This window comes from Giraffa tippelskirchi, chromosome 4 (genome assembly GCF_054371585.1).
Source record: "Giraffa tippelskirchi isolate mGirTip1 chromosome 4, T2T-mGirTip1v1.2.pri, whole genome shotgun sequence".
In the NCBI taxonomy this organism is placed as follows: Eukaryota; Metazoa; Chordata; class Mammalia; order Artiodactyla; family Giraffidae; genus Giraffa; species Giraffa tippelskirchi.
In genome coordinates, this window is record NC_137278.1 from 2,581,714 (window position 1) to 2,607,400 (window position 25,687).

The 25,687-nt window shown below is 62.2% G+C and overlaps 2 protein-coding genes across 2 annotated transcripts in view; one reads left to right on the plus strand and one right to left on the minus strand.

Moving 5' to 3' along the window:
• FAM163B (family with sequence similarity 163 member B) overlaps positions 1-16,724 on the plus strand; it is a 29,037-nt gene extending 12,313 nt beyond the window's left edge. Inside the window, exons 2-3 of the mRNA XM_081593131.1 lie at positions 13,330-13,445; positions 14,305-16,724. Coding sequence (XP_081449257.1) covers positions 13,353-13,445; positions 14,305-14,706 — 495 coding nt within the window. The 5' untranslated portion in view covers positions 13,330-13,352 and the 3' untranslated portion in view covers positions 14,707-16,724. The remainder of the gene's footprint in view (positions 1-13,329; positions 13,446-14,304) is intronic.
• Positions 16,725-18,234: 1,510 nt separating this feature from the next.
• ADAMTSL2 (ADAMTS like 2) overlaps positions 18,235-25,687 on the minus strand; it is a 35,522-nt gene continuing 28,069 nt past the window's right edge. Inside the window, exons 13-19 of the mRNA XM_081587517.1 lie at positions 24,508-24,634; positions 23,584-23,797; positions 23,332-23,487; positions 22,770-22,940; positions 21,906-22,082; positions 19,538-19,682; positions 18,235-18,849 (exon numbers count right to left, since the gene is read on the minus strand). Of these exons, the coding sequence (XP_081443643.1) occupies positions 18,731-18,849; positions 19,538-19,682; positions 21,906-22,082; positions 22,770-22,940; positions 23,332-23,487; positions 23,584-23,797; positions 24,508-24,634 (1,109 nt within the window). The 3' untranslated portion in view covers positions 18,235-18,730. The remainder of the gene's footprint in view (positions 18,850-19,537; positions 19,683-21,905; positions 22,083-22,769; positions 22,941-23,331; positions 23,488-23,583; positions 23,798-24,507; positions 24,635-25,687) is intronic.

Sequence of the window (25,687 nt, forward strand, 5' to 3'; positions counted from 1 at the left end):
CTCCAGATGGCCCCTCCCACCCTGCCTCAATGCCCACCCACCCGCCCCACAGCCACAGAGGAATTTTTTTAAAGCAGAACTGACCCAGTGACCGTCCGTGTCAACACATGCCTGTGCCTTCCCACTGGATTCATTCATTCATTCATTCATCACTCAACTGAGGTAACATGAGCCACTGTTCCGGGCACCAGGATACAGCGAGAAGCAGAACAGACAGAGCTCCTCGGTGACTCGGGTTCCCGGGAGAAGAGACAGACGATAAATGAATGTATAATGTGTAAAGGGGTAAAGGCTGGGAGGGTGAGACCCTCGGTGTGCGGGGCGGCCATGGTGGGGAGGGAGGTGGTTTTGGACAGATGGTCACAGAAGGTCTGTCAGGAGGAGACACTGGAGCAGAGGCCTGCGTGGAGTGAGGGCAAGAGCCCCGCAGCCCGTGAGAGCAGTGCGTCCAGGCAGAGAGGACGGCCTGCAAAGGCCCCGCGGCCGCCGTGGGCTGGTGTGAGACAGAGCAAGGCCCGGGAAGCAGGCGGGCGGGGAGAGAGGCAGGGGACACGGCCCAGGAGGGCTGGTGGGGCCGCCGGGTCCCCAGGGACGCAGCGAAACGGCACTCAAAATATAAAGGGGAAGGGGTCAGCAGGGGCCCTGTCAAGGCTCCCAGCATCTCCAGGCTCTGGGCTGTCCGGAAGTCCCGCTCCCTGAGGACCAGGAGGAGGCTGGCACCCCGGCCCTGTTCCCCGCCGTGACCTCCACACGGCACAGGCTGACACACTGCCCACACCCCACAGATGCTCATGAAAGAGGAAGGAGGGCAGGAGACTGGCATTAGCATCTTGTTCTGACTCCCAGACAGACCAGGGCTGCCACCTCCCCCAGAGTCTGCGCTGACCCCAAAGTCTGCTCTGAACTGTCTCGCACTCACCACCACGTGCCTCTGTTCCCCAGAGCACAAGGCAGCCCCTCCAAGTCCTGGAGTCAGGGCACAGTGACTGGCTGTCAGTGCTGGACAGGGTGTTTGTTCAATCACTGTGCAATGCCAGAGGCAGCTGGCATTTCTGTAAAAGTCTCCTGTCCCCCCAGCCTAGCCCCGAGTTCTGCCTGTCACCGACCTTGGGAGAGTGCCATTCTCTTTGAGCCTCAGTTTCCTCATCTGTAAAATGGGGTCAATTTTTCTGACTCCAGGGACAACGTGTGTGTGCCGAGTCACTTGGGTCGTGTCCAACTCCTTATGACCCTATGGACTGTACCCTACCAGACTCCTCTGTCCACGAGATTTTTCCCGGCAAGAATACTGGAGTAGGTTGCCATCCCCTCCTCCAGGGGATCTTCCAGACCCAGGGACTGAACCCACGTCCTCTGCGTCTCCTGCACTGCAGGCAGATTCTTTCCCACTGAGCCACCAGGGAAGCCAAGGATGATGGTGAGGCTTAAAGGATGTGACCTGCGCGGTCTCCCCGGAGCACCAGCAGCGCAGGCGCTGTCCCCGTCTGCTTTCACAGATGGTAAACTGAGGCTCTGGGGGCAGTGAGGCCATACAGCAGGCTAGGAGCGGAAGCAAATGTGGTCAGGGTCTCCTGGGCTCAGCAGCCTCAGTCTTCCTCCTACACTCACCCCTCTGGCATGAGCCCTTCACAGCCGGCTTGATCCTCTTCCTGGAAATGCATCAATGGCTCCAAAGTCTCCGCCCGCCTCCTCCAGTGCTTAGCTGCCAGGGGCTCTGTTGTGGCCAGTGACTCCATGCTCGGGTATACAGAGAGCTCCTGCTGTTTACTGGAGCCTGTGCATCAAGGGCAGGCTGACGGCGCAGGGGCTCCCAGGGCCTCGCGGGGACTGGCAGGAGGGCGACTCAGGATGAAAGCGCAGGGTATGAAGAGGACAGCTGGGTGCACAGAGGAGGGAGCAGCCATCCTGCAGATGGGGAGACCTGGGCATCAGCCGAAGGGTCAGAAGGAATTGGCCGCCTGGAAGGAAGCAGGCAGTGGTCCCAGGGGCATTCCAAGCCGAGGGACCGTGGGGCAAGGACAGGCCTGTGCCCACACAGCGCAGAGGTGGGGCATCTGGGATGGCCCCAGGGATGTGGCCTTATTCAGAGCCAACTGGGAGCCACTGTGAGTCCAGACTTGCTCTGGGGCCCATCCTTCCGGACAGTAGTCCTCCCAGCGAGCTCCCTTGTCCAGCAGCATCAGCAGCCCCTGGGACCTTCTAGATGGGCATTCTCAGCCCACCTGGACCTCTGAGCAGAAGCTTCCAGGGGAATCCCTGCAGCCCACAGCCCCCCAGGGGAAGCCAGTGCGGCCTAAGGTGAGAATCTCCAATTTGAGGGGGGCCCTTGAGGGGGCAGGCACTGGCTGGGGAGCCAGTCTGGCCCAGGGTCCAGGAGGCAGGAGGGAAGGGGGCAGGATGGAGCGCTGAGGCCTTGGTGTTGTCCCAGGGGCCATTCCTGCCCCTGACTTACCCAGGCAGACAGCGCCGAGGTTAGGCCTGGGTGGGGGCGCTCCCCAATCCACGGTGATACTGCTCCATTGACCCTTGGGCACCTGCGGGCCCCTCACAGAGAGGGGAGGTCTCGGAAGTTGGAGTCAGCACCAGCACATAATAGACAACAGACGTGTCAAAGGAGCAGACAGGCAAGTGGCCAGGACGGGCCGCGGGTGTGGGTGGGTGGCTCGTGCGGGTGGGGGTGGCTGGTTCACTTGGATGCCTTAGCGATCTGGCAGCCGTGGGGATCATGGCACTGTGGTCCCCTCAGGCCTGGGCAGTGGCCGGCTCTGTGGACACGGGAAGGACCCCCAGCAGGCAGGCCCCCTCAACCTTGAGACCATGGAACCGAGGCCCCCCAGGTCCCGGCCTTCAAGGGGCTTCCATTCAGAGGGGGGCCAGGAGACACGTGTGCCCTGCCACCCATAGGCGAGCAGCGGTGGGCTGGGAGAAGGGGGGACCGGACGAGACGCTGCCCCGGGCGGCGCTCCCAGGCCCAGCTCCTGCTCCCCGCCTCGAACTGTGTGAGCTGCATCTGGTTCTGCTTCCTTGTTGGCCGAAGGGGCCACGACGACCCTGCTCAAACCCTCCTGGGGATTCAAGGTGCTGGTCAAGGGTGTAGTGCCCTGCCCGGCACAGAAGAGGTGTTTAGGACAGGGCCATGTGCTTATTGCTGTAGTGAGGCCCTGGGGAGCCACCCAGGGTGTTACAGGGAGGCTGGGACCTGCCCAGACTGACATTCAGGAGCCCCAGGGGGGCGGCGTGGGCAGGAATGCCTGGTCCTGGGATGCCCCCTCAGCGTCGTGGACATCAACAGCTGGGGGGCCTGCCAGAGAGATGGGCCTGAACTGTGAGCATCTCCACAGCATGCAGACTCTCTCAGACCATGAGAAGGGCAGGCTAGTGAGGCCTGGGCACTGCTGAGCTCAACCTCCCGCAGCTGGGGGCCTCACCCCCCCGCCGCCCGATTCCCGCCACCACCGGGGGGCCCAGAGACACACACAGTTCAGGGTCACTGGCCTATGGCCCTCACTCTGTGCAGATGTCGGGGTGACCCTGAGCCAGGCTCCCCCTCTGGGGGCACAACCACCCGTCAGCAGGTGAGCAGGTGGTGACGTGATCACAGCCTTCCGCACCACCAGGCCGGCCCCCAGGGAGCCAGGGCTCCAGCTTCCTTTGACCACAGTCCTCAGCGCATGCACCCCAAGTTTCTGCTCCTCTGGATAAGCTGGGCAGTGGGGGGAGGCAGGGGCTCCAGGCTGGCTAGCAGTGTTCACAACTCCGCTTTAATTTTGCAGTTGATTCTGAACACCGGCCTCACAAGAGGACCCTCTGGGCCAGGCCTCCCACCAGGGCGACCAGGGTTCCCCGGCGCAGCCCACTGTCCCAAAGGACCGGGGAGATGCTGGGCAGCGTTGGCTCAGCTCCATAACAGAGGCCAGGAGGGGCTCCTCCAGCTGCTCCCCAGGGACAGCGCCCGCCTGGGGACCACGTCACAGGGGGCAGGAAGGCCACCCAGCTGGGGGTACCCAGGCAGTGGGGAAGCCGGGCCCCCGGCCCACTCAGGTGCGGCAAACCCCTGCTCCCCGCAGTTCCCCAGCCACCAGGCCCTGGGGTCCACCCTGAAGGCTCTCCTCCCGGACCGCAGAGCCTCGGGCTTCTCTCCTCAGCTCCAGCTCTATCCCCAGTGGGGCCGGCAGGGCCACAAAAACGGGGTGTCCATCTGATCGGGTTTTCCTCTTTCATGGTGGGTTGATTCACTCCTCCAGTCTTAGTGGACCCCTGGGAAATGCGAGTGGGGTGATTGTGCAGAGAGATGCGTCTGAGCCCTGCTTCCCATGTGGCCCGGGAGTTGGGGGTGTCCAGCGGTCCACCCTTGGGGACCCACAGGGTGCGATGAGATCAACGTGCGGGTGCTGGGGTCACTGATGTCCTCCTTAGCCCTGACGTTGCCGAGCTGAGGCCCAGAGAAGTGGGGACCTGCAGCTCCCCATCACACCCCAGTCTCCCTCCCAACCCCATTCTGGAGCTCTGCCGGGGTCCCATTAGGAAACTCTGGTTCTTCCTTCAAAAGCTCGAGGACCCTGGCAGGTCTTTCGTTCACAGTCGGTGCCCCTGAGTCCCTGCCGGGCGCCCTGCCCAGGGCCGGGCAGCAGAACCGTGGGCCACAGGCAGGGCCCTGCTCTAGCCCTGCTCACCCCAAGGGGCTCTTCAGCAGGGCTGTGGGGAGGGCTTCTGGACGGCCGTGAACCCCAGAAGTGGCTGGCAAAATGGGACCACCCCTGTGCTCTTTCTGGGGCCCCTGGAACAGTGCAGACCACACAGCCGACCAGCCCGAGGCATCCACAGCGTTTCCTGAACACCAGTAACCCGGCCGCAACCCACCTGGCAGTACCAAGGCCCCCTGCTGCAGGCATCCTCCAGCCTTGGGACCCAGGGTGGGCACAGGCCCGGCTCACTAGGTCCCGGTGCCCGGCTGGCCCGAGTGCTGTCTAGGCTGGGCTGATCTGGCTGAGGATGGCGCTTGGGGGGTGGGGGCCCTCTCCAGGTGCCGTTGGGCACAGCCTCTCCTGGCTCCAGGCTGCTCCCACCACCCCCCACCCCGCCCCCACCCCGCCCAGCCGGGCTCTGGGTAATATCTCCGAGACCGGCAGCGATGCAGAGCACTTCGCCGTCTATTTATTACCAAACGCAGGAATCTGGGAGCCCGCGGAGCGTGAAATTAGGACCAAATGTGGAGGAGGTCTAGACAGGAACTCCGGCCGCTCCCGCTCGCGGACGACAGGGCCCTTGGGCTCCCAGGAACCAGACAGATGCCGCAGAGGGAAAGCCCTGGGCCAGACGCCAGGGCGGAGAGAGGCTGGTGGGGGGCGGCAGATCCGGGTCCCCGGCCAAGCTCTGCCCTCTGCCTGCTACCCCAGCCTTGGCTCCCGGTCTAGAAAGGAGCAGCACCATCGCTGCTGGGTCCGAGGTGCTGCTAGCGAAGCAGGCGGATTCCAGGGCCCCGCTTAGACCCACTGAGGCCTGGGCCTCTGCAGGCTGCCCAGGGTCTGGTCCCAGAAGTGGCTGGATGGGTTGAGCCGGAGGCCAGGCCAGTGTGGAGGGTGCAGGGCTGGGCTTCTTGGCCACTGAAAGCAGCAGACTGAGCCTCCATGAGGCGCTGCTGTGCGCCCTGCAGCAGGCAGGGCCAGGGCGGGGGTGCCTACAGGACAGACGGGAGGCTCAGTCCTTGGTCTTCAGGGCAGGGAGGGCTAGGATGGAGCTAGAGAAACAGAAGAATCAGAGGGTCTGAAACGGGGCGGGCCATGTGGTCCAGATGGCGGCCACGCGGGGTTCCTCCGCCTGGGGAGGGGCTCTGGGGGGGCAGGTGGGCCAGAGGCCGCGCGGGGGTCCTCTGCCAGGGGAGGGGCTCTGGGGGGGGGGCAGGTGGGCCAGAGGCCGCGCGGGGGTCCTCCGCCTGGGGAGGGGCTCTGGGGCAGGGGGCAGGTGGGCCAGAGGCTGAGCGGGGTGGGGGGGGTCCTCCGCCCGGGGAGGGGCTCTGGGGCGGGGGCAGGTGGGCCAGCGTCTGGCTCTGCCGCCTCCAGGTGTTTCCTGCTCCCACCTCCACCAGAGCTCACAGGAGACAACCAGAGCGTGCACCGCGGCGGCTCCCCGGAGACTGGGGCGTGGGGAGGGGGCTGCGGTCCGCCCAGCCCCCTCCACAGACTCCGGGGATGGGGGTGCCCAGAGGGGCCCCCCTCTCTCAGCTTGTCCCAGTAAAAGCCGGGGGCGGGACAGGGAAGCAAAGCCGTTTATAAAGCTTTAAAACTGTTTATGGTCCCAGGGGGCAGATTAACAATTCAGCGCAATCCTGGCCAAATCGTCTTGGCGGGCAGGCGGTGCGCGGAGACTTGGGGTGGGGGCAGGGGCTGGAGGAGGCGCGGTGGGGGCGGGCGGCTCCCCCAGGCTGTCACTGGACCCACGGTCCCTCACCGTCCCTCACCTCCCTCTCCCAGCCCGGACCTGTCAGATAGCCATCCTTCCAGGATGGCTCAGAAGCCTCCTCCTCCAGGAAGCCCCCCATGGTTCCCCGGCACAATAGTACCCCTTGAGCCTCAAAACCATCGGCTGCTCTCTAGGGCACTCAGCCATTCGCAGGACGCAAGTGTCAGGGGGACACTGGGTCAGCCCAGTTTCCCTCTAAGCTCCCAGGCAAGTATGTCAAGTGTTTGCAGCCCTGCAGGGGTTTGCATCCTGATGTATTGTTTGGATCAGCAGCTCCACATTTTCACATGTGTGATCCCGAAACTGTGTTGTGCATCTCAGTTATCTGGACCCCTCACAGGCAGGGGTGGTTAAGGATGCAAACCTGGACCCCCGAAGTCCAGAGCTGACCGGAGTCGGTTCTCTACCTCCTTCTGTACCCATAGTACAGAGGAGACTACAGAGGACGCTGAGGCCCAGAGGGCGGCCTGTGACCCAGGTTCCCAGTGAGCATATGGTAGAGTGCTCCCCAACCTGGCCGCCCACCCACCCTCATGGGCAGGACAAGGGTCCCTCAGACTGCTCACCTCGGTGTCCTGCTGGGCAGAGTCCCTGGCATAGGAAGGAGAGCTGGAAAGCAACAGCTCAGCAAGGCCTGGGCCTTGGGGAAAGGGCCTCTGGCTGCTGTTCTTCCACTGACTTGCTGTGTGAGGTCACGAGTGTCCCCCCCCATCACTACCCCTGCACTGGCCTCAGTCTCCTCCTACCCCATCTGTTAAACAGAGGTGTGGGACATGGTCCTTGCAGCACTGGCACTCCAAGATTCTGGGAGTTGCTTTAAGAAGTCCAGGAAGGCTTCCTGGAGGAGGAGGTGTGTTCTGGTCACTGATGGCAGGGTAAAGCCTGCAGAGGCAGAGAGAAGAGTGCTCTTGGGGTGGGGCCAGGTGAGGGCAGAGGGGTGGCTGGAGGGTGGGGGTGAGGAAGCCACGTCACTCTCAGGGGCTGATGTCAGGCTGGGGTGTAAGTGAAGCTGCCAGGGGCGCACGTGGGCACCTGCTGCCAGGCCCGATCCTTGGACTGGCGCTTGGCTCGGGCGTTGCTGCCCCTCGGCATGCCCGTGTCTGCAGAGTGAGGCCAAGGCACTCTGGCTGGAGGGGGCGGGGGTGTTGGAGCCATGGCTGCTGACAGCCCTGGGGACCTGGCCTGTGCGGACACCCTCCCATTGCACCACCAGGCTGCCTGCCGCTGGAGGCCCCCCACCCAGAGCCAGGAAGACAGAGGGGCCATCTGTGTCTCAGACCTGGGAAGGGGCTGCGTGACCACACCCTGGGGGACCCGGTGGAAGGTTTAGATGCAGAGAGGGAGGTGCGTCTGAGCGCAGCACAACTGCCATCTGGCGGAATCCCTCCGTGTGCTCCCATTCTGCAGAGGAAGAGACTGAGGCCCAGAGAAAAGGAGGCATTTGGAGCCCCATCCTTGCAACTGGCAGGAGACTGAGCTACGCGGAGGGCAGCTTACGTGCCGGGGGCGGGGTCCGGCTTCACTCCTGTCCTGCCTCCCCAACCTCTCCCAAGCCCGGCGAGTCCCCGTGTGCATGAGGCAGGACCATGGCGAGCTTTCTGGGATGCAAGTAGCAGAAACACATGCAAGGCGGCGTATTCACAGCGAGTCACCCCGTGGATCCCAGGGACGGCTGGGACCCTATACACCGGGCTCACAGCCGGCTCTCCTTCCTGTCTTCCCGCGGAGCGGCTCCTCTGGCTCCACACTCAGGCCGCCCTGCTGCAGCCTGGGCACCCGTGTGGGCACCCAGGGTCAAGGGAGTAGGGACTGGCCAATCTCCAGGCCTCGGTTCCGTTTCCTGGGAGAGAGAAGAGGGCTGGCCCAGCTTGGGGCGGGGGGCGAGTCCTTTCCACCCCGTCCCTGGCAACCTGTGTCCAGAGGGGCAGCAGCAGTGGGCACAAGGCTGTGGGACCCTCTGGGCCCGGGAGACCCTGGATTCCCTGCGGCAGGCAGTGGGTCCCACGTGGCTTTCAGCTGTGATGGGCCCGTTAACCAGAATGACACTCGTGCTTTGCGTGCGTGAACTGATGGGGGCTGGGCTTTGGCTCAGCCAGCGGGACTGACCTCGGCCGACCCTGAACCTTGGTCTCTTCACCTGCAAATTCAGGGTCCCAGCGCCTGTGCTGCCCTCCCACGGCCCCCCGGGAGGCCAGGGAGGGCCACTGGGGTTCCTTCCACTGCCCGCTCTCTGGCCACCCCAGGGTCAGGCTGAGATGAGCCACGGTGTCCCTGTGAGTCCCTGGAGGGCAGCGTGTGGGCACGTGGGGCCCGGCGCTTCGCCGGCAGCTGCCTGCTTCGCTTTGCCTCACCTCTGTGAAGAGCGTGCTGAGCATCTGGACAACAGGCCTGGCCCCTGGCCAGCGTCCCTGCTGGCCGCCGCCTCTGAACACCCAGCTCCCTGGATCAGGCCCCAGTCGGCCTGCACCCTTGGCAGGGCTGGTGGGCCAGCTGGCCTCAGCCACCCTGGGGGCCAAGGGAGGTCGGAGCTGCCCGGCAGGGTGCCCAGGAATGCAGGGGTCCCTGGGGCTGCTGCTTTGTCTGTGTGGCCGGCACTGTGTCTTCCTGACCGGGCCCCGTGGGCCCAGCTGTCTGGACCTGCCTGTCTACACTTCTGTCTGTCTGAATTTGGAGCTGTCTGTGAGTCTGGATCTTGTTGTCTCGCTGCTCTGAGCCTGTCTGGCTCTACCTTTCTGTCCCTCTGTCTATCTGTTCAGGGTCTGTGTTCCCCTCCCCGCGTGGCCTCTGGCACACAGCGCTGGCTGGGCCCGACCCCGCGGACACGTCCACGTCCTCCTCCGTCTATGGACTGGGGTCCGCAGCACCTCTGCCCAGCCACTCCCTGCCAGGCTGCCTGACCCTGCAGATGAGCCTGCGGGCACTCATGAGCCTCCAGCCTCGCCACGCGGGGCTCAGGTCCCCTCACCCCCAAGCCTCCAACCGCCAGACCCCCGAGTCTCTCGACGAAAGCCCTGTCTGTCAGTTCTTCTCGCACATTCCTGGAGGAAGGAAAATCAGTCCAAATTCCAGCAAGTCTTTGGCAAGGCTTATCAGCAACTTTAGAAACGTGCGCACTACAAAACTCTTCACTGTGCGTTCCTAGGAACCTGGGAAGTAATGCAGCTCCTGGCCCGCGGGGCCTGGCTAAGCGAGCAGGGCCCCTCCACGCGGTGGGGCCGGTGCCGGGGGTCCCCGCGGACAGCCTCTTGTCTAGGACAAGCTGATGCATCTGGGGAGAGGCGTCTACATAACCAGCGAAGGTGCGGACGGTGCAGGCAGAATGTCACTTTCGCGTCAGACAGGGACAGAAATCAGTATTTGCTTACCTTTTTGGAAAGAAGCCACGGAAGGGCAAACCCAGAACTCAGTGAAACTGTCAGTTCTGGGCAGAGCAGGAAGGAAGCAGGACCTCTCTGAATGCACCTGGTTTTATGCTTTTGACTTTAGAACCAATTGTTTTCTACAGTGAAAAAAGCAAACTGGCAGCTCCCTGGAGGTCCAGTGGTTAATTAAAACTTCACCTTCCAAGGCAGGTAGGGGCTTCCCTGGTGGCTCAGATGATGATGAATCCGCCTGCAATGCAGGAGACCCGGGTTTGACCCCTGGGTTGGGAAGATCCCCTGGAGGAGGGCATGCCAACCCATTCCAGTATTCTTGCGTGGAGAATCCCATGGACAGAGGAGCCTGGCGGGCTGCAGTCCACGGGGTCGCAAAGAGTCACACACGACTGAGTGACTGACGCTTTCACTTTCCAATGCAGGGGGTTCACGTTCCATCCCTGATGGGAGAGCTAAGACTCTACGTGCCTCACAGCCAAAAAAATAAAAAAAGCAGGAGCAATATTGTGACAAATTCAGTAAAGACTTTAAAATACTAAAACCACCCTTAAAAAAAAAAAAAAAGCTAAGCTAAATCAGTTTTTTTTTTTTTTTAAGACAGTAAAAACTAACTGAAATAAATGAACCTAAATATCGAGGTGGTGGGGGAAAAAAAGCATACCAAGAATTATTTCAAGTGACTTTGAAACACTCTTTTTACTTCACATCCCTAAGGGGACAAAAACAAAAAGAATAACAAATATCAAATTCCATTCAGTAGGCTTGTTAGCAAAAGCTTTGGTAAAGATACTTTTAGATGGGAAAAAGCAAGTAAGTAATGACATGTATCTTATGAGGAAATAAAATTTGCACTGTAAAAGTCTCATAGACATCACATTTGAACATGGAAAAACCCTCTCCTCTCTAATTTTAAGTGGAAATATCAGTATAAACTCATGTTCATTTTTCTCTCCCTTAAAAAAAAAAAAAAAGTTTTTCCTAGATCTGGCCACTGAAAAAGCCCAGAACCATTGCAAAGCCAGAAGCAACTAGCACCTCTAGGGCCGAGACTGTGGTCTCTAGAACCACTTCCCAGCAAGACAGCCGAGTGTCCCAGGACTACAGCAAGAACTGGGACATCTTATGCCTAAAAGCAACATGCCATGAAGGATTAGTGGGGTCTCATTAAAATGCCTTTGGGGCTTCCCTGGTGGCTCGGTCAGTAAAGAATCTGCCTGCAATGCAGGATACCCAGGTTTATTCCTGGGTGGGGAAGAACCCCTGGAGAAGGAAAAGGCAACCCACTCCAGTATTCCTCCCTAGAGAATTCCCTGGGCAGAGGAGCCTGGCTGGCTACAGTCCATGGGGTTGCAAAAGAGTCAAACGTGACTCAGCAACTAAACCAGCACCATCAAAATGATACTGGAGTCAACTTGGAGGCCAAACCCATGGTCTCAGTAAGATTGTTTAAGCATCAAAAAGAATAATGACTGCAGTGGATTGAAACACGTCAAATATATATAAATCAGTGAGAACAAGATGATACTCTACAGCAACCGCAGCCCTCATGGGGTGCCAACTTGTTCTGAAAATTGAAAAATTTACAAGCTGAGCATCTATGCTTTTCCTCTGCAGACAGTCTTTTAATATTACCGGCTATGTAACAGGCAAAGTTCTTTAGAGATGAATTGGAGCTGATACACGCAGAACAAGTGATAGCATTCAAAGAGTCTCTGTCTGCAACTCCTAATGAAATAACAGACCCAGGCAGGGATTCCCAGCCACTGCTGAAAGAGTGAGGTGGACCTGGCCAGGAGGCCTGAGCTAAGAACGGCTGGACGCCCGGGCTCATCTCAGCATCTCAGCGAGAGGAACAGCAGTCCTGAAGCCCCGACGGTGACGCGGCGGGAAGCGAGGGCAGAGCCGTGACAGAGGAGCATGTGAGATGCCGCTGGAGGAACTGCAAGCCAGTTCTAGTGCACGGGACATCCTGTGAGATAAATGACCCAGTCTCTTCTGTTAACATCCTGCAGGGAGCGGGGCGTGAGGGAAACAACAGTCAAAAGAGCCAAACACGACTGGGTCTGGATTTGAACAAGCCGACCGTGGAAGAGCATTTTGGAGCTGAGTGGGGGCTTTTTAAAGGTCCTCACCTGTCAGATTCTGCACTGCAGTGTTTATAAATAAACTGATATGCTCTGGGATTTCCTTTAATGACCTCAGTTGCCCCCACCATGCTGTTCCCCGGGGTGAGGGGAATGGAAGGCATTGGGAGGTTGAGACAGGGTGTACTCAGCAAAGCCCCTTGTTAAACCCTGGTAACCTGGAGTGGGCCACAGTGGGAATATTTACACAATGGGCATGTTAAGTTGCTTCAGTTGTGTCCGACTCTTTGCCACCCTATGGACTGTAGCCCGCCAGGCTCCTCTGTCCTTGGGGATTCTCCAGGCAAGGATACTGGAGTGGGTTGCCGTGTCCTTCTCCAGGGCTTCTTTCCAACCCAGGAACTGAAGCCAGGTCTCCTGCACTGCAGGCAGTCTTTATCTACTGAGCCACCAGGGAAGCCCTTAATTTCCCAACCAGTGATCGAACCTTCGTCCCCTGCACTGACACGGCGGAGTCTTAACCACTGAGCCACCAGGGAAGGTCCTTAAGAATCTTTAATGTCAACAGCCTAAATATCAAAAGGGAGCTGTATTTCAGCTTTGAAAAATGAAAAACTTCTGAATATCGGTTGCAGACTTAACACTGCTGACCTGGACATTTAAAAATGGTTAAGATGGTAAATTTTGTGTGATGTGTATTTTGATACTTTGAAGAAAAGGGATCGTTTATGTTATAAAATGGAATATGGTTCAAAATTATGTTGCAGAAGAAAATTTAATGAGAAGGAAAAATAAGGATGAGCTGGTTAAGTGACAGGGTAGGTTACAAAACCGTACGTTCAGCCTGACTGCATTGGGGTCAATGTTTAAATGCATGAGCTGGTCGAACCTGCCTCCCGATGCAGGAGATGTCAGAGATGCTAGTTCGATCCCTGGATTGGGAAGATGCCCTGGAGGAGGAAATGGCATCCCACTCCAGTATTTTTGCCTAGAGAATCCCATGGACAGAGGACCCTGGCGGGCTAGAGCCCATGGGGTCACAAAGAGTCGGACAGGACTGAAGCGACTGAGCATGCATGCACACGCGTGTGCACGAGCTGTTCGCCCACGCCGCAAGTGTGCTAGGCTGAGCGCCCACGCCGCAAGTGTGCTAGGCTGAGCGCTCACGTAGAAGCTCACGAAAACTTCTCGGAACCCCAAGAATGAGGGGGTGTGCTGCTAGCGTCCCTGCCTGCAGACGCGGGCAGTGCTGGCAGGGGCGGGGGGCCTCTCGCACTCCGCCCCGAGCCCCTGCCTCCTGCCGGCCCTGGGGTGTTTGTTTTCCCTTTTAGAGCACTTGTTCAACCGCTAACTTAGAACAGACTCCTTCTGCAATGAACTGGCGGTGAAAGTGGTGGCGTGTGTTGCAGGCTGTTGATGGAGAAGGGGGCGAATGACAGCCGGGACAGTGGTCATCACCGGGGGCATCTTGGCGACTGTGATTCTGCTCTGCATCATCGCGGTTCTGTGCTACTGCCGGCTCCAGGTACTCGGGGGGCGTGGGGGGTGGGGAGGGGAGCCCAGAGCGGGGCCCTGCAGAGGGTGGGGGCCCCCACCAGGGCCAGGCCTCCAAGAAGGTGCAAGGCAGCCAGCCCTGCCGGCCTCCGCCTGTGAGGGCTCAGTGGTAGCTTCCCAGACTCCCTGCGAGGCGAGGCTGCTGAGGTTCAGAGAGGGTGAGGGCCTTAGCCGACGTCGCACAGCTGCCAGGCGGGGCACATTCGTGAGCCCTCAGGCTGTGCCTCCCTGCCCTGCCCGCCCTCGAGGGCTGTCCTGGGCCCCATGTCTCCGTGAGAGGAGAAGCCGCGTGTGCAGGGCAAGGCAGTGCGGCCCGGCCCCCTTGATCTCGGCCGGGGCTCAGCTCTCAGCTCTGCTGCCCTGGTGGCCTGAACCCCGCCCCCCCACCCGGGGCCTCAGTGTCCCCACCTGCAGACTGGACTTGGTCACTGCCCCTGCCCTGTAGCTGCTGTGCAGTGAAATGAGTGAAAGTGAGTGAAAGTCGCTCAGTCGTGTCCGACTCTTTGCGACCCAATGGACTGTACAGTCCCTGGAATTCTCCAGGCCAGAACACTGGAGTGGGTAACCTTTTCCTTCTCTAGGGGCTCTTCCCAACCCAGGGATTGAACCCAGGTCTCCCGCATTGCAGGCGGATTCTTTAGCAGCTGAGCCACCAGGGAAGGGGTGAAATGAGAGAACCCCTCATTTAGGGACCCCAGGAGTCCGGGGCGCCTTGGTCTCGAGCTCCCCTCCGTGGTCGGGATGAGGACATGGGCGTCTGAGCCGGGGCATCCGGCGCCCTCCCGGGCCCGCGCGGGGGGCCGGGGGTCACGGCGGCCCTCTGCCCGCAGTACTACTGCTGCAAGAAGGACGAGTCGGAGGAGGACGAAGAGGAGCCGGACTTCGCGGTGCACTCTCAGCTGCCCCCGCTGCACTCCAACCGCAGCCTGCTGCTGAGCAACGGGCCGGCGCTCTACCCGGCCGCCTCCACCTCCTTCAGCCAGCGGTCCCCGCAGGCCCGCGCCCTCTGCCGCAGCTGCTCCCACTCCGAGCCGCCCGCCTTCTTCCTGCAGGAGCCGGAGGACGAGGGTGTCAGCAACGGGGGGGAGCGCGTGGCCTACAGGAGCATCAGCCAGGAGGACGTGGGACCGCCGCCCGGGGCCTTCGGGGGGCTGCAGGCGCTCAACCCCAACCGCCTGTCGGCCATGCGGGAGGCCTTCTCCCGCAGCCGCAGCGTCAGCACCGACGTCTGAGCGCGCCCCCCGCCCCCGGCAGGGCCTGAGACCATGGGGGGTGGTCCCCGCCTGGCCCCGGGGCCCCGAACCCGGCACTGTTCCTCAAGTGCCCGTCGTCGTGGGCACTCCAGGGCTCCCTGCAGGGCTCAGACCCAGTGAAGGCCGGTAGGGCCGCCCCGGGCAGCGGCCGCCGGGACCTGGGTCTGCAGGGAGGCAGGCGTGATGCGGGTGTGGGTGGGGCCTCCAGGTACCCAAGCGGCAGAGTGAGGCGGGGCTCCGGGGCACAGACGCTGGGCTGCGGATGCCAGGGCTGCTGTCAGGAAGGCGCTGGGGGACAGGGCCTCTGTCGTGGCCGCCTCTGGCCGCACGGCCGGGCCACGTCCCTCCTTCCCTGGGTCTCGGTCTGCCTACGTGTCCAAGGATGAGGTGGCAGCCGCCAGGCTGGGGCCCTGCAGCTCAGGCCTTGGGGGCTGGGTCTCCTGTCCCCCTCACCCCCACACACCCCGCTTCCGGTGCAGCTGAGACCCTGCTTGAGCCCGCCTCCCCCCGATGGCTGGAGAAAAGGGGGGTTTCTCAGGAGGTGCAGCCCCAACTGACTTTTTGGTGAAAATGGAGTGGGGAGGAGGCTGTGTGCCAATCCTCTCGCTTCAGAAGTAAAGCACTCAGCCCACTCCTCAGCCCTGACGTGGTCAGGCGGAAAGACCCTCTGATGCCCCTTGGGACCTGAGACACACCCTCGGCTCCCCAGGGGGCAGGCCCGTGCCCTCCCGCCTGCTGGGTCTCAAGAGGACTTGGGAGCAAGCCCTCAGGCTGCCCTTCCCTGCGCCGGCCCCTGGCCCCCCGGGCGAGGACAGCTGAGCTCAGCCCCCACCAGGCCCCCACAGGCCTAGCGGCTCCTCCCTCCACCCAGCCAGAGAGCTGCCCCAAACCCAGGGGCACCTGCCGTGACCCAGGGGCACCTGCCCCATACCCAGGGGCACCTCTGCCACGACCCAGGGGGCACCTGCCCCAATCCCAGGGGCACCTCTGCTGTGACTGAGGGGCACCTGCCCCAAACCCAGGGGCACCTCTGCCATGACCCAGGAGGCACCTGCCCCAAACCCAGGGGCACCTCTGCCATGACCCAGGGGGTGCCTGCCCTAAACCCAGGGGCACCTGCCGTGACCCAGGGGCCACCTGCCCCAAACCCAGGGTCACCTCTGCCATGACCCAGGGGGTGCCTGCCCTAAACCCAGAGGCACCTGCCGTGACCCGGGGGGCACCTGCCCCAAACCCAGGGGCACCTCTGCCATGACCCAGGGTGTGCCTGCTCCAAACCCAGGGGCACCTGCCCCAAACCCAGGGGCACCAGCTGTGGGGAACGCAGATCCCCGCTCAGAGGCTTCGTTTCCTCTCTGGGCAGCCTGGCCCCCGAGCCCCCGCCATCCCCTGGGCCCTCTCTCTCTCTCTGCCTCTGGGCCCCACCATGGAGCTCCCCGCACACCCCCGTAGGGCAGCCCCGTCTGCCCAAGAAGACGGACCGAGCTCCCCAGACAAGCAGCCTTCTCGGAAGACAAGCTCCTGGGCCCGCGGCTCCCCAGTGTGGGCACCACAGCTCTCGCTCTCTCTAGAAAGCGCCGCAGAGCTGTGACTCCGGATGTGAGCCGAGTTCGGAGACGTGCTATTTTCGGCATTCTCGACTTTTTTTCCCCCTCTTCTTCCTTTTGCCTCCCGCCTCCATCTGGACGCGCTAATGGGTTCATGCCCAAGCTTCCCGGTCCTTTGTCAAACCCCACCGGTTTGTTTCTGATGTATTGGCTGGGGGTGGGGGTGGGGAGGGAGGGGGGTGGGGGAAGGGTCCGGAGGTGGCACTTCCCGTGGCTGTCCTGTTCGGTCTCCCGTTTCCTGTCCTGGTCTCCGGCCTCTGTATAGATTCCTAGATCCACCTCACATCAACACGCACACACCCATCCAAGCTCTCCCTCAGCTCCGCCGTGGAGCCTGGGGGAGCTGCCGGCTCCCTGACAGAATCGAGAGCCAATAAAACTCCTCTCCGACACCTCGCAAGCTGTCTTTGGTCTGCCCGGGACTCCAGGCCGACCCAGACCCCTCTCCTGAACTTCCTGGGAGGGGCCGCGTCCAGCCCAACCCCAGACAGAGTGGGCCCTTCCCTTCCTGTCCAGCCCCAGGGGTCAAGACTCTGCCCAGAGGGGCTGGTCCTGGTCACAGCCGTGTTAGGTTTTGACTTTCCTGGGGTGGCTGTATCGATCTTCCAAGATTGGAAACCACCGGCCTAAAAACCCTGAGCTCCTGGAGAGTGGGTTGAGGGTGAGGTGCTGTGGCATCTGGGGCAAGTGACTGACCTCTGTGGGCCTCGGTCTCACCGTCGACAGAATGATACAGGATTCACAGGGCTCTCAGGAGGGTTAGAGGAGGTGCTGGTGGTGCAGTGGGCACAGAACCTGGTCTGTGAGACGTGCACCATAAGTGCTGGGGGGTGGGGAGTCATAAGGAGGGGAGGAGGGGAGTGAGGGTGACTGGGCATGATGGTGGGGTGTGTCAGGGAGCCCTGGGCCCCCAGATTGCCGTGATCCCACCTCTGCTGGAACCAGGGCGCTGAGCCTAGGGGAGCCCACCCCATAGGCCTCCACCTTCACGGCCACGCACCCAACTGTGACGCCGTCCTAAACACTGTGGCCCCCCTGCTCTGGTCCCGGTTTGGAGACAGAAGGCCCGCATCCCAGCGAAGCAGCCACGCAGCCTCTCCCCTCCCCGCTCCCTGTCCCCGCAGGAGACCCTCCCCCCAGCATCCACACCCGGTGCCGACTTGCTGTCCCTGTCGGTGGACAGCCACACCAATGTGCTTTCAGCATCGTAAACACCCACCCCTCTCCCTGGAGGCTTTAGAGTCACTCCTGAGGCTGGACCAGCTGAAACATCACCTCCTCTGGGAAGCCCGCCGGTGTGCCGGCACCTGTCAGTCCAGATTAAGTAGCTCTCCTAAGAGGCCCAGCAGCAGTACTGAGGGCTATTTCCTGAGTGCCCCACGTGGGCCCGCACTGTGCCTCCCACCTGCCTGCCTCACCCTTGTGTTCTTCCCAGCGCACCCGGAGGTGGGAGCTTTCCCCCCAAGGTTCGGGTGGTGGAGGTCCCTCAGGCCCCGCGGACCCCCAGGCCCCACTGCAGCTGGGAGGCACGAGACTGGCTCAGTTCCGACTCCAGCACCTGAGTCCAAAGCCCCCTGAGCCCCCTCCCTGCGGGCACCCACTCATTTGTCGCCTTCTGTCTGCTTCCCCCTGACTGTCATTTCCTCAGGGAGACACTGCAGCCCAGTCCTAGCCCCCCAGACCCAGCACAGCCCACACCCGGTTCCGGCCCCAGACCCAGCCTCAGAACCAGACCCGGCCCCGGCCCCGGCCTCGAAACCAGACCCGGCCCCAGACCCAGACCTGGCCCCGGACCTGGACCCAGACCCAGTCTTGGACCCAAGGCTGCATCGGACCTTCCCGGGGCGGTGAGCCGGGAAGACACCCCGCCCCACCTCGCAGAGCCCCGGACAGCCCAGGATGCCGCCATAAATACGACCACTTTATTAACATACAGAGATTACTGACGGACGACAGCGCGGCCTCGGCGCCGTGAGAAAGACGCCCCTCCCGGGCGTAAAGTGCGGTGGGTCCCTCCGTGCCAAGAGCTTCGGATCAGGGAGGCGAGTGATGCCACGTTGTGAGATTACGAGTGCCCCGCAGGGAGTCACCAGGGAGGCTCAGGGCCCGAGGCGCTGGGTTCCCCCGCGGCCCCTTCCTGTCTCCTGGGCCCACAGCCCCGCAGGGAGATGGGGCGCTCCCGGGCCTCTGGGGGGGCGGGGAGCCATCCTCGCAGCTCTGCCCCGGGGTGGGGGGTGCCAACGGGCGCGCTGGGGGTGGGGGGCTCTCCTGCCCGTGGAGAGCAGGGGCTCAGTGTCACGTCTTCACAGCTGGGCGCCCTGCAGGAAGGGTGTCCGTGATGGGGCTGCTGCGGCCCCAGGGACGGGGTGCTCAGTCTCTGAGGGGCGGCCCCGGGCCTAGGAGTGGGGCGGCCTGCAGGAGCGGCAGCATGCCTTGCTGTAGTACCAGTGGCCGCAGAGGTTCACCTTGATGGCCAGCGCGCAGTTGGTGCCTGGCTGGTCCTGGCAGCTGTCATCTGGGGAAGGGACCGCAGCACATCAGGGGGCGGGGGGGTGGGGGGGCCACGCAGCAGGACCACCGCCCCACCCCACCCACCTCCTGTCCCGGAGCTCTCCCTCGTACCCCTCGCCAGGGATGCAAGGACCCCACAGGTGATGTGAGCCACTCACAGGAAAGGCGGATACCCAGGGACCAGGATTTGGAGGAGGCCCTGACCTCACCCCTGAGGCCTGAACATCCCTGGGAGGCCCACCGGTGCCCCTCCACTCCGTGGGTCCAAAATAGAGCTCATCGCCAGGCCCTGGCACCCCCCCGGAGCCTAGGACCCGCCTGCATCTTCCAGGTGCCGGAACCAGAGAGCTTGCTTCAGGCCCTCGCCGCCCTGCCCCTGCGTGGCCAGCTCGAAGGTGCTCTGGATGAGTTTGTCCAGGCCCTGGTCCCCTGCCCCACCGCTGCCCTCCCATCTTCTGAAGTCAGATGCTCTTTGCAAAGAGCAGGTCTCGGCCTGGCTCCTGGGGGCCCCAGGCTCCGGTCAGATCTCACCTGCTGCCCTTCCCACCTGCAGCTCCCAGCTGGACTCAGCCACTCCCGGAGAGAGATTTCACTCCCCGCCCTGCCTTGGTCTCTGGAGGCAAGAGACCCTCTCGGATGACTGCCTGCTTATCCCCCAGGCCCCAGCGCGGCCTCAGCCTCTGCCTCCTCACCTGGGGGCTCCGTGGGGCAAGGCTGCAGGTCACAGGCTTGTCTGCCAACAGGCTTCACCAGTGGGTCGCAGCCCCGGACAATGTCGGTGCCCTGGTAGCACTTCACGTCGCGCATCCGCACGCCCACCCCGCAGGTCTTGGTGCACTGACCGGGGAGAGACGGCGTGACCAAGACCCCTCTGACGGGGCGGAAGTTCCAGCCAGAGGAGGGGTGGGACTCCCCTCCTCCCGCCAGGTTGCTGAGTCTCCATGGACGCGGGACACGGACGCTCGGGGGCTCAGGGTGGTGAGCAGAGGAAGGATGGGTGGGCAGCCAGGAGATGCTGCTGCTCCACCCCCGCCGTACACCTCAGCTTCCCAGTGAGAGCGTGGACCCCCCATCTCTCCCCCCAGGTGGGTCCTTTGGTTCCAGCTCTCCTGCATCCTGTGCTGTGGGAGGCTCAGGACACAGGGGCCACAGCCCAGGGAGAGGCTGGCTTCCCGCTCCAGTTAAGAGCTGGGGGCCAATTAACTACGTCTTCCAGAGCCTGCACTCCCACGCGCGGCTCCCCATCCAGATGTTCCCCTCGGAAAACCCCGCCAAGCTGCCCGGAACGCCAGGGCCATCTGCTGACCCCAGTTACCCCGCGTCCTCCAGCCGAGATCCTAAAGGCAGTGGCTCCCTCTGGCTCCCCCTGCTGTGGGTGACCCCATATCACCCAGGCTCAGCTGGGACCGGAGCCCTCGGTCTGCGGAGGTTGGGGGGTTAGGGTTCCGGTCCTGACCACCACCCCCACCCCCGCCACCAGTTCTGTTCACAGAGGCACAGGGGGGGGCTTCCCGCCCGATGCCTGTGCCCAGCTTGAGGGAACCAGCCCAGCCTGGAGGACTGATCCAGACAACAATCAGGCAAGGCGCCCCTAGCCATCCTCCACCCCCCAGAGAGAACACACATCTGGCCTTTCCTGGCTCCCATTCCTCCACCCCTGGGTGGACGGGACAGCTCGGAGGACACACTCTTACTAAGCCCCCATCCCAGGCAGAGGTGGCCACAGGGTGAGAAAGAGCCCACCTCAGCCAGGAACAAGGACACAGAGGTCCTCCTGCCCACGGTCTGGTCACCCCTCACCCACCCACCATCATCAGGGTGATGGGGTGCCCCCCCATGCCCCCAGGCTCCTGGGCGAAGACCCGTCTGGGCCTCCCCGCCAGCCCCACCCCTGGAAGCCGTCATCCCCAGATGGAGGGGGCCTCGGACCAAGGGCCGGAGATGCGGCCCAGGAGAGAGGAGAGTGCGTGGGCACCAGTAAAAACCGCCACCTAGACGCGCCCCTGGGCTGTAAGGGGCTCGAAAGGGGACAAGCCCTGAGGCGTCTCCCCGCAGGAAAGGGGCCAGAAGGGGAGAAGCACCAGTTAGATGGGCCCCTTTGCTCGGCCAGAGAACTGGGGAGCAAGGTCCGTGGACCTGGGCTGCAGCCCCCTGTCTGCAGGCAGCCCCGTGCTCCTCCACTCCCGTGGGGGTCCGTGGACCTGGGCTGCACCCCACTGTCTGCAGGCAGCCCCGCGCCCCTCCACTCCCATGGGGGTCCGTGGACCTGGGCTGCCGCCCCACACAGGGAGCCCCACACCCCTCTGCTCCCGTGGGTGGGGGCTGGCTCCGGCCTCCTTCACTCTGCAGGTCCCTCCCCCCACCAGGAGCAGCATCCAGCGTCTGCTAACTTGGGTCAGTCCTCTCTCTGTACTTGGGTTTATTTCCCCCTCAGGGGACAGAAAGGGGAGCCCCCTTCCATGGTGCTGTTGGGAGGAAGAAAGGAGCCCCTCTGGCAAGCGCTGGGCCTTGCCCGCCCACAGGGATGCAGGGCCCACAAGGTGAGGGTTCTGCTCCCGGCTGCAGAGAGAGGAGAGGCCGCGCTCCACACCACCCTCCAGCTGGAGACCGAGGAAGGAGCCCGCAGGCCGGTGTCAGGGCGGCGGCTGCCACCCCGCCTGGCGTCCCTTTGCCCGGGGCACCGTCCTCCCGCCCCCTCTGCCTCCCTGGTTCTGTGTCCCTGCCTTGACGCTGGCTCCCCCTCCTGGTGCCCACCCGGGATCCGTCCGCCTCATGGTGGCCGTCAGGAACACGGGCTTCCAAACATATGACCAAAAGGCCTCCAAAGGCAAGGCCGAAAGTGACCTGGGTCATAAACAGGGCCCTGGACGAGCACGGCAGGGATCCCAGAGGTGAGATCCGGGCACACTTCCTGGAGCAGGTGGCCCTAGCGCTCTCCAGCGTGGAAGCGCTGACACTCTCTCCAGAGAGGGCAAGCCCCAACGGAGGCTGAGCCGGGGGACGTGAGGGGCACCTGGGGTGGGAGAGGGGGTCTTTCGGCAGGACCGGTGAAGTGCTCACCTCGGACCAGGGGCTGGTGTACCACTTGAAGCAGGGCCTCTCAAAGCAGGTGCTCTCCTCGGGGGGCTTCTTGGCCAGGCCACACTCGGGGCCGCTGCGCGTCTGCGGCTTCCCGTTGGCCAGCTCCATGCACAGGACCAGCCTCTTCTTCACGCCTCTGCCACAGGTGGTGTTGCACTGGGGTGAAAGGGCAGACAGGTTAGGGGTCAGGGGCCAGAGGTCAGGAAGACCAGAACACAGGGCCCGGAGCCACGCCTGTGAAAACGGCTCGGTCAACAGCAAGTGAGTAACAGCTAAAGGCAATGACACACTGGCTGAGAACCTGCTGGTCGATAACCATGTGGCCCCAGATTTGATCAGAAACAATTTAGCAGAAAAACTATCTGTTGTGAAGCAAAATGGTCAGTGACCATTTGCCTAGTGATGAATTAGCTGGTAGCAATCTGCCTGAACCAAGCGGTTGAAAGCCATGTGGTTGGGAACCATGTGTCTGAAAATGGCAAGCTGGTGACCTTTACGGGTCACCAGAGGTCACAAGAGCAAAGCGACACACAGGGCCCACGGCCCAAGGAAAGGACCCGCCAACGCTGGGCTTCCACCTCGGGAACATGGGGTTGTGGGAAATGCATCGGCCCCGCACACCTCACCAAACATTCGCTACTTAAATCTGGGAAGTTTTAAGGGGTTTTCTTACCCTTTTTGTCTTTTCTTTTCTATTTTAAGTTAATGTTTAGTGGATTGTGCCATCGTGATTTCCAATTAATTCTTCGTTTGACCAACCTGCCATTGTGGCCACCTAGCTCTCAGCCATTGAAACGCTCTCCCAGACGGAGGGGCCCTGCCCGCCGGGCGGGGGGCACTCACCCGCTCCCAGTCCTGGGCCAGCCAGTGGGCAGGGCAGTTCTTGTCCCCGCAGGGGTGGATGGCCAGGGGCTTGGTCTCCATCTGGCACTGAGACTCAGGCACAACCCGTCCGTCGCTGGTCTTGCAGTACACGTGTCTGATCATGCGGCCCTGCCCGCAGCTGCCACTGCACTGCACGGGGACACCCGGGGTCAGAGGCAGAGCCCCCTCCCAGGAACCCCAGACCTCCTTCCCCAGAGAGAAGAGCAGGGGGGAGGGGAGGAGTTGCCATGGTAACCGTGTTTTAAATAACGTGTTCTGTTCTAATTACAGAAAGATGGCATGCTCGGTGAAAACACGCAGAGAAAACACACCTAAAACCCCGGAAGTGGGTACCCAGCACCCAGAGGGGACCCCAGTGGGCATCTGAGCGTCTCATCCAGGTGGGAGGAAAGAGAGAGAGGGACAGGCAGGGAGCTTATAACGGGGGCATTGCAATGGGACCGCTTGTGTTGGTTCAAGGTTCTGATCCCCTGTAATCACACGGGTCAGCCCCTGAGCGCCCGGCCGGGCCGGCGCTCACCGGCCCCCAGTCGGAGACGGTCCACTGGCGGTCGCAGGGGGGCCCCGTGCAGTCTTTCTCCCCCACAGGCCTGGTGTTGGGGTCGCACAGCTTCTCGTCCTCTGAGCAGCGGATGTCCCGGGTCACCACGCTCCGCTCCCCACACTTGGCCGTGCACTGCGGGGAGATGGCAGAAGGGAGGGCTCGTGGTGGCCCCCACTGCGCACAGACCCTTTGCTTGGCCCCCACCCGGCCCGCTCCGCCCGCGCACACCTCGGACCACTCGGACATCTCCCACTGCGGCCCGCAGGCCGGGTTCCGGCAGGTCTTGCGCTCCTCGGGCCGCACGGCCTCAGCTGCCTCGCACAGGTCGCTGTACACGGAGCTGTCGAAGCCGGGCGAGAGCATCTTCCAGCAGCGGACGATGCGGAACTGGTAGCCCTCGCCACAGGTGCGCGAGCACTCACTCCAGCTGCTGGTCTCCCACCTGCCTCGGGAGAGCACGGCCTTCAGCGACCCCTACCCCGCTCCCAGCCGCGACCCCACGCTGTTCCCTCCGGCCCTGCTACCGCCCCCCTGCTAACTCCCACTTGGGGTCCTGCCTCAGTGTCCTGGAGCCCCCAGCCCCACTGAAGGGAAGAGGGGACACCCATGGCTGCACACCCAGCTTCTCGGAAGGGGGCACACACATAGGAGCAGAGGCCTGGACCGAGCAGAGACCCCAGGACGGAGCAGAGACCCCAGGATGGAGCAGAGACCCCAGGATGGACCAGAGACCCCAGGACGGACCAGAGACCCCAGGATGGAGCAGAGACCCCAAGATGGACCAGAGACCCCAGGACGGAGCAGAGACCCCAAGATGGACCAGAGACCCCAGGACGGAGCAGAGACCCCAAGATGGACCAGAGACCCCCAGGACGGAGCAGAGACCCCAGGACGGAGCAGAGACCTCAGGATGGAACAGAGACCCCAAGATGGACCAGAGACCCCAGGACAGAACAGAGACCCCAGGATGGAGCAGAGACCCCAGGACGGAGCAGAGACCCCAGGATGGAGCAGAGACCCCAAGATGGACCAGAGACCCCAGGACGGAGCAGAGACCCCAGGACGGAGCAGCCCCCTCACGCAGTATGGCAGAGCCCCAGCACACCCCACTCCACCAGCACACACTCTGTCCAGGGCCTGGGTGGCAGGTACCTGGGCTGGCACTCCCTGCCCGCACAGAACTCCTGGACAGGCTCGGGCCGGGTCAGGGCGTCGCAGTAGCTGTCGTCCACCTCGATGCCGTCATAGCGGACACACATGGCATAGGTCGACATGACCCCTGGGTTCAGGACAAGGGAAGGGCGCCGTGAGTCCCCTGTGAGCACCTGGGAGACCGGCAGATGGGCCCCGTGGCCATGGGCGAGTCACCCAGCCTCTTGGTGCTTCCTGGCTTCAATCCAGGACAACGACAGTTACCAGCTGACCGGACTGTGGGTGGGTCCCGGAGAGGCCGGGTCTGTGCATTTGAGCTCCCTCCCCGCCTGGGCCCAAGGCCCTGAGCTCTTCTCTCTGCACAGCCTACCTTGCCCAGGCTGGGCACCCAGAGCTGTGTCACAAACCCTGAGCTGAAATGAGGAGGTGATGTGTTGGTTGCTTCAGTCATGTCCAACTCTGCGACCCCATGGACTGTAGCCCATCAGGCTCCTCTGTCCATGGGATTCTCCAGGCAAGAGTACTTGGGGGTGGATAACCATTCCCTTCTCCAGGGCATCTTCCTGATCCAGGGATCGAACGCAGGTCTTTTGTATTGCAGGCAGATTCTTTACCATCTGAGCCACCAGGGAAGCCCAAGAAGTCAGTCACTGGGCTTTTAGTAAACTCAGAATGGCCCTCACAGAGGCACAGAGGCAAACCCAGCCAGGTGTCACTCATTTTCATTCATTCGGTGACGATTATGGGTGGGTAGATGGACGGATGGATGGTGACGATTATGGGTGGGTAGATGGACGGATGGATGAGTGGATGAGTAGGTTGGTGGTGGGTGGGTGGATGGGTGGATGAACGGGTAAGTTGGTGAGTGGGTGGGAAAGTATATATGGATGATGGATGGATGGGTAGGTTAGTGTTGGATGGACAGATAGATGAGTGGATGGATGATTGGGTAGGTTGGTGGATAGATGGGGAAGTGTGGATGGATGGATGGATGGATGGATAATCTAACCAGTCCAGCTCTTTCCAGACTCCTCAGATAGTACATTAGAGCTTCAGAACCTCCCTGCGCTCCCATAGCATGCCCTAGTCCTTATCCAGCTCCCTCTCAAACTCTTTTTAATCACTTTTGTGATTAAATACCTGCTACTCTATAAATCTAGGGCTTCCCTGATAGCTCAGT